Source organism: Danio rerio, chromosome 17, assembly GCF_052040795.2.
Source record: "Danio rerio strain M-AB ecotype USA chromosome 17, GRCz13ab, whole genome shotgun sequence".
NCBI lineage: Eukaryota > Metazoa > Chordata > Actinopteri > Cypriniformes > Danionidae > Danio > Danio rerio.
The window spans coordinates 36,557,501-36,570,720 of NC_141037.1; the positions used below are offsets into that span (position 1 = coordinate 36,557,501).

General features: G+C 31.7%; 1 protein-coding gene across 3 annotated transcripts in view; it reads right to left on the reverse strand.

Moving 5' to 3' along the window:
• mboat2a (membrane bound O-acyltransferase domain containing 2a) overlaps positions 1 to 13,220 on the reverse strand; it is a 110,674-nt gene that overhangs the window by 26,370 nt on the left and 71,084 nt on the right. For all 3 annotated transcript variants that reach the window (XM_087290794.1, XM_087290796.1, XM_087290795.1), the window contains exons 4-5: positions 7,901 to 7,996; positions 3,645 to 3,700 (exon numbers count right to left, since the gene is read on the reverse strand). In XM_087290794.1, coding sequence (XP_087146920.1) covers positions 3,645 to 3,700; positions 7,901 to 7,996 — 152 coding nt within the window. The remainder of the gene's footprint in view (positions 1 to 3,644; positions 3,701 to 7,900; positions 7,997 to 13,220) is intronic.

Sequence of the window (13,220 nt, forward strand, 5' to 3'; positions counted from 1 at the left end):
ATATATATATATATATATATATATATATATATATATATATATATATGTATGTATGTATGTATATATATATAATATATATATATATATATATAATATGTATATATTTTTATATAATAAGGGATTATATATATATATATATATATATATATATATATATATATATTTATATATATATATTTTTTTTTTAGATTTTTTATTATTATTTTTTATTTTATTGAGTGATATTAAGTTCCTATAAAAATATGACCTCAATACAGCACCCTATACCTTATACTGTAATTCCTGTCCACACTTTATTATCACCAACATGTAATAATAAAATAATAATAATAATAATAATAATAAAATATTATTATTATTATTATTATTATTATTATTATACATTTTAAGTACATCTTTATGAAATAATAAATACTTTTTTGTTTGTTTTAAATAAATATTGCATCAAATATCAGCATGTACACTATGAGTTCATTTCTCCATGAAGTGGTGAACGGAGGAGACCATTACATAACTTCATTAAAACACATGGATTAATATGTCATGTGTGTCATCTGCAGTGGAGCAGGGCATTCAAAGCTAACAGCAAGTCATGCAGAGGCAGCTCAGAAGTGTTCCAGAGGCCAGCTGTTCTGTGAGCTACAGTATGGCTTCAGAGAAACGAGATGTGCTCTTTTAATCTTCCTTTAAACCCTGTTAAAGCAATTTTGGTGACTGTGACGCTACTTCTGTTTTACTCGAAAAATGACTCGGTTACATATCTTAGCTAATAGCTCTATGGTGGAATAAGTCTCTAAAACTATGCTAGGATAGTGCACAATCTAGTTTGCTTAGCAGTCGCCTTGTTTACACAGGAGAATTGCCAGTCGCTGATAACACTATAGTGGTTTCTCTTGGGTTCCTGCCATAATGCTTCCATTCTTACTCAATTCTTTGTGCTTAAAGGAAAATGAAAACCATGTATATTAATATTGCAAGTTATTACAAACTCTTTTTTTAATGAAACACAACAGAAGAAGGCCCAATTTACCATTTAAAATGTTTGCTTCCATGGGTTACTGAAATAATAAAATAAAGTAAAATAAAAAGGCCTAATTTGGCATTTTAAAAAAATTCTTTAATGGCATACATATATAAAAATACATATATAAAACTTAAAAAAATTAAAAATTTAAAATTAAATAAAATATTAAAGGGACTAAGCTGAAATTAACCTAAAAAGATAAATAAAATGGAACAAATAATTAATTAAATTATTTTAAAATTAATTAAAATAAAAAATAATAAAATAATAAGATACAAATTAAAAAGGCCTAATTTGGCATTTACAATTTAGCTTCCATTGCTCACATTCAGCGATTCAACAAGGACAAGAAGTGCTTATTATACAAAGCAACTGTTAGTGCTCAGAGAATTAAGTGCTAGAATAAGGAGATGGGAGTGTTTTTTTACAGAGAGAAGAGTGCTTTTACAGCAAGGTTATGATAGTTTTGGATTTTTCATTAGTTTTAGTTTTAGTTTTTTAGTTTTTTTTGCTTTGACTTTTTATTTTCAAATTTATTTTGTTTTTTAGAGGCAGTTAGTTTCTATATTTTGAAATTGCCTAGTTTTAGTTTAGTTTTTATTCGCCCACAAGATAGTGGCCTTAAGTAAAATATGTGTGCAAGGCTAGTTCTGATGTTAGATACACAGTAGTGATGGGAAGTTCAGGACTTTAACGCGAACCAGATCTTTAGTGACAATCCTCCCATGTTAGGACTCAACATACCAATAGCGATCATTCAGTCAGTTAAAACATCACCATGATCTGAAAAAAATTCTTACAGTTTAGTTTTTTAACCCAACTGAAGAATGATTTACTTAATTAAATTCCATTACAACTTTCTGTTGTGAAATTAACTTTCATTAGTTTACCAGACCCTCTTATTTAAGCCATCGGTTTACCCACACTGCTGTTGTACAAGTTTAATTCAGTCACAGCTGGCCATCATGTACTGTTTTGTGTCCGGTTTACTGAATCATGCATGAGCAGTATTAACGGTTCATCGCTTTTGATTTCAGTGTACAGTTCTAATAACTGAATAACAGTATATATTGGTTTATTTCGAGTCAGAGGGGGGTATTAGGCACATTAAAAAGTAAGTAATTTGTGAATAAAAGTGTTTACTGGAGATACATTCAAATGATTCTGTTCGATTTGGTGAACTAGTTCAACCGGTTCACTTAGAAGTTCCGGTTAAAAAGATTTGTTCGCAATCGATACTACAGAAACAAAACCCACTATTGGGCACAAATGTGTTAAAGTAATACTTTTAAGTCTGCAATTAATGCTGTCACCGTGCTGCTGTCATGTCCACTTGTTGTTTTTGCCGTAGGTGCAACAGCGCGGATGACTGGCGGAGAACCAGCTCGATCTGGCCAATGGCAACAGGATTACAGACTCTGAGGTGCCGTACGGTTCATTGTATTACACCTGGCAGCGCGAAGTAAATAGATTTACTTCTAAAAGGTTAGCAGTAAAATTATGCATTAAATACATTTACAAAGATGAAAACGAAAGACATTTTTGCTATAATTTTAGTTAGTTTCAGTTTTTTTATGTACACAATACAGTTTTAGTTAGTTCTAGTTTTTTTAAATACTCTCGTTTTTATTTTTATTCAATTCAATTTAACTTAATTATAAAGCACATTAAAACAACACAGTTGACCAAAGTGCTGACAAAGAGTAAAACAAACTTTAAAAATACTAAAAATAAACATAAAATTTCAACATCTCACGCTGTGCTTAAAGCCAAATTGAACAAGTGGGTTTTAAGAAGAGATTTAAAAACAGTAATGGAAGAGGCTTGTCTAATGTACAACGGCCCGATCCCCTCTGAGCTTTTGACTGGTCCTTTATTTCAGTTAATGAAAATGATTTTCACTTTTAGTTTTCGTTTTTTTTATTTGTTTTTGTTAACTATAATAACTTTGTTCTACAGGTGGTTTGTCAAGCCCACTCACCTGTGTGAGGCACACAGAACTGCATAATATTTTGAGGTTGTTGTGTGATGTGGTGAGGGGAGAAAGAAGAGGGGTTCCTGATTTTGTTGACAAAGGTTCAGGTGAAGTTTTGCCACTCAAAATTGCAGCCTTGCCGACTTAAAATTAAATTTGACTTTAAACATGACATTTTGGGTGAATTGTCTCTTTAACACACATCCATTATTCCTAAAATCCCCTTCACCCTCCTTTATCAATGATCCGGACTATACAAAAATGATGCAGCACAAGCAGTATCTCATTAAAAGCAGTTTCACCGAGTTGCATAATAAGTGGTATAGTTTGTTGGATGAGGTAAGCGCGGTCTGTGAAGTGCAACATCCAGCTGGCAGCCCTAACTACTTTGGCCCACTCATTGGAGTTCGGCGCCAGCAGTGGTATAAATCAATGGCATACGAGGACGTGCTGTAGCAGCAGGGTTTAACAGCCCTTATGTAATTCCTAGAGCCTCTAACATGGGCACAGATAAAAACAATGGAGCTGCAGACACATTTCAGGTAGAAGCCAAGCCAGTTTTGTAATATCATTAACTATTTATCTGTGAAATGGAGATAGAGAGGACATGAGGATTGGATTAATACAACAGTTTACAGTACATACCATCATGAATCTCAAATGCCAAACTTGTGATCTTCTGTGTGATGACCATCATGGGCCTAAAAACATAGAAAAGGAAAATTGTAAGAGAACCTGATGTTGAGTAGAGATTTGCTAATGCAAATTAATGGTTAAAATGAAATGAAAAATAAATTATCATATCAAAATTTGAGGTCTAGAGGCTTCCTCAGTCCTCAGCATTGTACCAATTCTAGGAGTGTAGGGATGACTTCATTTTTACCATTTAAATTCAAGCCCACGTCTGATAATGAAACACCCTTTAAGAACTTGGGCACCATTTCTTGGTGGTACATTTACAGAATATTAAACCAAACATTGAGCTTATGACCAATAAATAGCTGATAAGAAGTGTTCAAATTGATTCAAATGTTGGCTGAAACGCCCCACACACTCTTAGTGACTGAATTCTGTGTGTTCAGGGAGTAAAACATTACAAAAAACGTGGGTTATGTAATATTATTACTTTTCTAAGTAACAAGTACAGTAACGCATTACTTTTAAATATTAAGTAATAATATCTGAGTTACTTAAAAAAAATGCAACACGAACATAACACATTACTTACCAATAAAATTATCTAATTTACACAACTAGTTACTTTTTTTTTTTTTTGGATTAACTCAATATTATAATGCATTACTTTCTAAAGTAACTTTCCCCAATACTGGTGTTAACAAATGATCTCATCTTAAATATTAAAGTGCAGAGTAGTGCTGTGGTAAATAATTTTGTCTTGCTTTTTTTTTTAAACATGACATTGATAATACAGAAAGAAAATATTAATAATGCATTGAAGAACAGTCAAAGTAGACATTGTTCCGGGATAGTCAATGAAGACTAAAGGCTGGAATTAAGCTAATATGTTATTGAAGTAAAAGTTTATTTGCTAATGTTACAGAACCTGCAATAAAATAAAAATAAAAATAATAATAATAAATAAATAAATAAAATAAAATAAAATAAAATAGGGGCGATGCAGTGGCGCAGTAGGTAGTGCTGTCGCCTCACAGCAAGAAGGTCACTGGTTCGAGCCTCGGCTGGGTCAGTTGGCGTTGCTGTGTGGAGTTTGCATGTACGGTGCAGGTGAATTGGGTAGGCTAAATTGTCCGTAATGTATGAGTGTAAATGAGGGTGTGTGGATGTTTCCCAGGGATGGGAATGCGGCTGGAAGGGCATCCGCTGCGTAAAAACGTGCTAGATAAGTTGGCGGATCATTCCACTGTGGCGACCCCGGATTAATAAAGGGACTAAACAGAAAAGAAAGAAAATGAATACAAATAAAATAAAATAAAATAAAATAAAAAAATAATAAAAAAAATTAAAAAGTAAAAAGTAAAATATTAAATAAAAAAATTAAATAAAACTAAATAAAATGAAATAAAAAACCATAAAGGGACTAAGTCGAAAAGAAAATGAAAAGAAAAAAGAAAAGAAAAAAAGAAAAGAAAAAAGAAAAGAAAGAAAAGAAAAGAAAGAGAATGTAAAAGGGGCTAAGCCGAAAAATATAATAAAATAAAATATTTAATTAAAAAATAAAATAAAACAAAACAAAATTAAAAAAAAAAAAAACAATAAAGGGACTTAGCCAAAAAATAAAAAATATTACATTAAAAAATAAGATAAAAAATATTAAAAAAACAAAACTAAATAAAACAAAAAATAAATAAATAAAGGGACTAAGTCGATAGAAAATGAAAATCAAAGAAAAAAAAGAAGAAAAAAAGAAAAGAAAATTAATAAAAGAAAATATAATAAAGGGGCTAAGCTGAAAAATAAAATAAAATATTAAATAAAAAACTAAAAAGTAAAATGAATAAAATAAAAAATAAAAAATAAAGGTACTAACCCGAAAATAAAATAAAAAATAAAAATAAGTTAAAATAAAATGTTGTCAACAAGAATTAGGTTTTTACACAGTGATATCTGCAATGTTGTTTTTACAATTTACTTTCTGTGCCTGAATACTAATAGCAGAACAACCTGAAAAAAAGAGTTTCATTCATTTGTATCTTAGCTGTATTGCATTTTTACATTATTTATTTTTTATAATATATGAATTTTGTATTAGTCAGGCTATTTAAAAACTGCTGTTTAAAAACTGGTGCTAAAACATGTGAAATACTACATCTGCAAACATTTATGATTGTGTGTATAAATATTGAGTATAACGCTATGTTTTATTTTACTCAGATATTTGAATGATTCACTGAATTTTTGGCATATTGCACAGCTCCACTACTGAGTCTGTTGGATCTTCATGTGCGTTAGAGCTTCCACTTCTATCTCTTCAGCATTTATTATTCATTCATCTGCACTGACCACATCTCCACACGACTTCCCAGGGGTGGATTTCACCTTAGCGTAGCTCTTATATCCATCATCAGGCCTGCTTCGGTGTGGAGCAACGATTCTGATCCGCTTTGATCCTGAGGTGAAACTAGCACTGATAAACCCGCTCTCAGCTATAGGTAACATGCATTTTTCATTGGAGGAGTACTGAAGTTTCAATATTTGTATTGGTTCGTGAAGCTAAATGCCTCCTAAATACTTGACCGCACTTATGTTTAGTTTATAGGTGGTCAAGACATTTTGAGGTGCATGCATGATGACTTCTGTGGTAACTTTTCACAACAGATGTACACGGACTTCCCTATAGTTAGAATTTTAGATTCATTCATTCATTCATTCATTCATTCATTCATTCATTCATTCATTCATTCATTCATTCATTCATTCATTCATTCATTCATTCTTTTACTTAGACATTTGTTTATTTATATATTTATTAATTCATTCAATCATTCATTCATTTATTTATTTGATTATTTATTTGTTTGTTTATTTATTTTATTTTATTTTATTTATTGTATGTGGTCAATTGAATTCAATATTGACTCTCAATTTGTATTCTTTCATCACAAATCAATTAATTTGTTGTCACAGTATCACTTATGGCATAAAACAGACATTAAAAATTAAACTCTGACTTTCAGACCTTTCCAACAATGTGCCTTTCGTCAAGATTAAATATCGTTTTGATAACAGAGTACATTTACTAATGGGAAAATAGCATATTCATTCATTCATTCATTTTCTTTTCGGCTTAGTCCCTTTATTAATCTGGGGTTGCCACAACAGAATGAACCGCCAACTTATTCAGCATATGTTTTACACAGCTGATGCCCTACCAGCTGCAACCCATCACTGGGAAACACCCTTACACACTCATTCACACACATACACTACGGCCAATTTTAGCTTACCCAATTCACCTGTACCACATGTCTTTGAACTTGTGGAGAAAACCGGAGATTTCCGCAAACCCACGCGATCACAGGGAGAACATGCAAACTTCACACAGAAATGCTAACTGGCTCAGCCGAGGCTCAACCCAGTAACCTTCTTGCTGTGAGGCGATAATGCTACCCACTGCACCAGTGTGATGCCCTAAACATCATATTCATTGTTGTAAATGGAAAAAAATGTAGACTCTCTTTTAGGTGTTTTCTTTCTGAGGTAGGGAAAGTGGCTCAATGCTTCAAATGCTTCAGAAAACAAAATAAAATAAAATAACTGAAGCTCTCTGTACTTTATTTTCAGAATATTTTTATTATAATATTTTTTTTCTTTGATGTAGGTCTTTTGTACTGCTCCTTGTTGCAGATGTCACAATTTTGACTTATTTGATTTATTTTATTGGTCAACATCCCTTGCAATGTTGATAAAAAAGAAAGAAAGAAAGAAAGAAAGATAGAAAGAAAGAAAGAAAGAAAGAAAGAAAGAAAGAAAGAAAGAAAGAAAGAAAGAAAGAAAGAAAGAAAGAAAGAAAGAAAGAAAGAAAGAAAGAAAGAAAAGAAAAAAATTAAAAACTTAAAATAAAGAGTACATTTAGTCAAATAAAAATCGACACTGTCCACTAGGGGGAGCTAAAAAGGTTTAATGCACATTTTCCATAACAAAAAAATCAAATTTCAAAAGGATTTATATACAGAACAAATAATGGTTTATACAGAATAATAGGTTATTGATCTAATATGGTCATATTACTATAATGTGTGCGAAAGAAAAAGGTAAAGAATGAAAGTACAACTTTTCAAAGAAGTGTAAACCAAGCATGATTAAACATTTCTCAGAGTAGTCTAGTAAAATTCTTACAATATACTGACCCTAACATATGTAATGTAAAGTAAAGTGAGTGATTAATGTTTAATGACTGATTATAGTGCAAAACAACTTACCCTGTGAAGTCTGCTGAATACATGCCGTAGTCAAACACATAGACTCTGGTGACATGACAGAAACTGAGATATCCCATCGTAACCACAAAGCAGTATCTGTGGAGAAAAAGGCAAAAGAGGGGAAATTTGAGCTGTGTTTTTATTGTGAGCCCTATGCAAATGTTTGCTTGCAAAAAATACAGTATACACAACAAATATTGTATGCCAGAATGCAATGCATTGAACGTGACCTTCCATATCCAGCATGAAAGAGAAACAAGTCATTCAAACATCTCTTTACTCTTAAAAAAACTGGTTCAAGAACAGCAAAATAAATGTTAAATGAATATTTCCCACTACTTTAAACCCTTTTGTCATGTTTCAACAATACTGTTGTTTCAAATGTTTATATTTTTAAAATAATTTTAAATAATATATTTTTTATTAATCATAACCAGCATGCAATCAATTTTGTGCTGTATCTAGTTTACAGTAAACACGCTGCATCATCAAAATATTTTTTTGCATAATTGTCTGACTTCAAAGTCTTGTGATGTTTAATTATTTCCTTTATTTTTTTGCTTTACATAACGTAATACACTTGAAGAGACAGTTTACCCAAAATATGAAAATTCTCTCATCGTTTACTCAGAATCCTCACGATTCACTTTTTTAAAACTTAACCTAAGACAAAAGAAGATATTTTGAAAAAGGCATGGCCCCCCATTGATTTCCATAGTGTGTGTGTGTGTGTATATATATATATATATATATATATATATATATATATATATATATATATATATATATATATATATATATATATATACATATACATATATATATATATATATATATATATATATATATATATATATATATATATATATATACATATATATATATATATATATATATATATATATATATATATATATATATATATATATATATATACATACATATATATATATATATATATATATATATATATATATATATATATATATATATATATATATATATATATATATATTAAGGCTGTCACGATCTTCCAAATCCTCGATTCGATTACATTTTCGATTCTAAAGGCACGATTCAATTTTCGATTATGAATAATTAATTAATTAATTAATGACCAATTAATTATTTGTAGCCTACCGTTTAAACTACCTAACCTGACTACCTTTGTTTTACCCATAAACAAAACATACAGTAAATGAATAAAGGCAAGATACACACATAATTACCACCTGTCAATCACTTTTTTCTGCGGGACTCGTAAGAGCAGAGCTTGCAAAACTGTGTGTTTTTTTTGTCAACAACACGAACGTTGTCAACATAACTCACTGGAAATCCAAAATGCTTACACACCGGCGACTTCATTGAAAGAGGAAAGGGTTTAAGTTCTGTCGACGGGTCTCCTGCTTCTGCAGTTTAACCAGCACTTCAACAACACTGTTTTTTTTCCCGCTTGGCAAGCCAAGCTGACGTGACATGGGGGCGTGGCAGCATCGACGATTCTATTTTTTGATTCGATAATCGAAATTGAGCATAAATTTCGATCAATTTCGATTAAAAATAGAAATCGTGACACCCCTAATATATATATATATATATATATATATATATATATATATATATATATATATATATATTTATTTATTTATATATATATATTCATTCATTCATTCATTTTCCTTTGGCTTAGTCCCTTATTTATCAGGGGTCGCTACAGTAGAATAAACCGCCAACTATTCCAACACATTTTTTATGCAGCTGATGCCCTTCCAGCCACACACACACTTATACACAAAAATATCTATTAAAATATTATTTACAGTCATCATGGTAAAGATAAAATAAATCGGTTATTAGAAATTAGGTATTAAAATTATTATGTTTAGACATGTTTTGAAAAAAATTTCTCTCCGTTAAACAGAAATAGGGGAAAAAATAAACAAGCATTCTAATAATTTAGTAGGGCTGATAATTCTGACTTCAACTGTATGGAAACTGGGGGGGTTGAAGAGTGGATCTTGTTTTGTTTTTGTCACAAAAAAAATTGTGTTCAACACAAGATAGAAACTCAGAAAACAGAACAGAAACAGAAACAATGAGGTCATATTCATTTTTGGGTGAACTATCCCTTTAAAACGAGGATCAGAAAAAAATGAAAAATGACAAATAATAAAGACTGCAAGAACCAGAAGTTGCTGCACAATTTTGTTTTGGTATGCTCACATATTTGAAACTAAAGCAGAATAACGTGTAGGGACAGGTTTTTTTTTATTTTTGTGCTCCTCCTTTCATCTTTCACTTGCAGCAAACAAAAGGTTGGAAGGGTCAAATCAAATGATCAAGAGTCAAATCAAATGATCAGATTTTGATTAAAGATTACCAAAAAAGTTGTTTTGTTTTTTCTCAGTGGAGTCACTTGAATAGATTGTTTACCTTAATACTAACCTAAATAAACATTGCACGGTTTGATTTCATCCAGCCTTTAAAATATTTCATCGATGTTTCTCTCTTTTTTCAAGTTAATTAAAATGCAATTCTCCTAAACATGTCAACTATCTTAAAATAGCCCAAGCTCCCACTTCACAGGAAATAACTCGCATGTGATATCTGGAATTATGCATGATAATTCATGCAAGCCATTTGCATACTACAAGAAATTTGTGAGTAGAGAGAGAGAGAGAGAGAGAGAGAGAGTGATCAAGGCTGCTGTGTGATATCACTGCCTGAAGCGGCATGTTAGAACAACACTATCAGACTTGTGCAATAAAATAAAATCTGCCGATTAACTTCCTACCACAATCTGTTAAGCATCGGTACTTTAACCATCAAAAAGGAAGGCCTACTGAAATTAATCAATAGATCAAACTTTTACTGATCTCAGTTTGAGGCAAAAATGTTTGAATTCGTTGCCACTATCAGACTCACACAGCTGCAGAATGTCTGGTATGTTACATTTCTGGTTTCTGACTCAAATAACTAAGTCCCCCAATTCATCACTAGGAGACAATTGGCAAATTCTTAGCATTTTACTGCCTGTCTTTGCTTCTTACAAAGCTGGTTTAGCATGTCTACAGTCCCACTTGTAGTATTGAGAGGCGGTGCCGGCTCCGTGTAAACACTAGGCCCTTCATCAGAGCTCTAAAAAGCGCTGTGTGTGCTATGAAAACCTTCTTCTGTTCACGAGTTCTGTAGGAGGATTGTGGGTACAGTTAGGAGATGGACTGTGATTTCCATTGTAGAATGGTCGTGGGTCAGTAGGTTCACTTGACGGGGTCATACGCATCCCAAATCCAAAGCATACTAAACATAACATCCAAAATGTGCCAATATTACAATGATTTCTAATATTAAGACACTGTTTTATGATGTGTTTTAGGATTAGTGAAGTTGTACTATTAAAAAAAGTGAGTGGCAACAAAACTGACATGTTTTAAGAGGATAAATTTCTATAAAAAGGTTCTCGGTTCTCGCCCTGTGAATTGCGCTGTTATTTTTTTTTTTTTTAAATACATTGTACTGGATGTTAACAGTCGAAAAGTGTCACATCTTAATCACGTCTCAATTTAGTCGCATTGTAAGCTATGCCAAAAATAATCATGAAGAGAGCAGCAATCCAGAAACAAAAAACATACATAGTATACGTTCAAGTTATTATATTGAGAGCCTATGTTAATTTCCCTAAAACTAAATTAAAGCCAAAAAATTTCTAGTCACATACAGTAGCAGGATATTTTCATAGGGTTAAAAAGGCAGCGCCCAGAAACCAGAGTGGGTAGCACATAAGACCACATGTTTTGCTTGTCTAGAAAATTCACGTAAACAAAAAAACAACATTTTTGCAGTCTACTGGACTGATTAAGAGTCCTGTAGCCCCTGGCCACACATTAGCATTCACAGAAAAAAATCAATAGAAGAAATAAACTAAGAATAACAATAGATTAAAAGCCAAAATAAGACATCAAACCCAAACTAACTAAACTAAAACAAATTATCCAAACTAAACAAACTCAACAGCCAAAGCCAAAACAAAACCCAATAAAACACTAAACCAAATAACGCAAACCTCAAAAACAAAACAAAAGCAGGCTAAGCAAAACAAAATACAAAATTAAACAAAATACCCAAAACAAATCAAACCAAAAAAAGCACATGAATTAATCTTAAACAAAACTTCAAAGCCAAAATAAGAGCAAACAACCCAACCTGGAAAAAAACAAACCAGACAAAAACAAAACGCCAAAACCAAACAAAATCTGAACATCAAACAAGCAACAAAAAAAGCCCAAAACATCAAAACTTAACACAAGTTGAAACTAAACAAAATAAAATTTTACAGCCCAAACATAACTAAACACCCAAATCAAACAAAATAATAAAATCAAACCAAAAGGCAAAATAACATAAAGCCAAGCAGTAATCATAATATCAAAACCAAACAAATCCACAACAACAACACCAAAACCATAAAAACCAAGCCAAAAAAAAAAAAAAAACATCAAAACCAAACAGACCAACTCAAAATAAAGAAAAACACCAAATAAGTTCAATCTAAACCAAACACAAGACCCAATGCAAACAACAAAAGCAAAACAAAACTGAAGCTAAAGCCAAAACCAAACCAACCAAACCAAACCAAATTCAACAGCCATCCATCTCTATTAAAAACAAGTGGGATTTGCTCTTTAAACTATAAAAAACAGTCTGGCCAGCATCATTCTATGCATTATAGTTATCTTTGTTCAATTTATTCTACAAGAAATCAGTCTCTTTCCTTATATACTTTCTCTGCTGAAGACCATGAACTGATATTGAGCCTTTCAAGGACTCACATCCTACAGTAGCCCTTCTATAAATACACACATTTACACTATTCATCTCTTAACAAGAGAGACATGAACTCCAATGACCCTTGATGAGGCCAGCTCTGTCTCTCTTTCTGGCACACACACACACACACACACACACACACACTCCTAGTTCTGCTTCATTTGGTATCAACCACTGCACAAATTCTCAAGATGATCATTTATAAAGGTGAGAGACAGAGGTGAGGTGTTATCAGCAGCTGTTAGATGAGGGTCTCGTCTACGCTATAAAACCTCTCTCACAAGCCTGAGTGGAAGCATATTAAAGCGATAAATCAAGTCATAAAAGTGTCATTTTTAATGAAACGGGGGACAATCACGACACTGTGCAGTAGAACAAGACCTGAAAGGCCCAGAACTCTTTAACTGTCAGAGCTGAAGTTAATAGCACAGTTTTATGCTGTAGATTGTGAATTCTATTCCTCTACTGAACACAAAACAAGGCACAGTTAAAT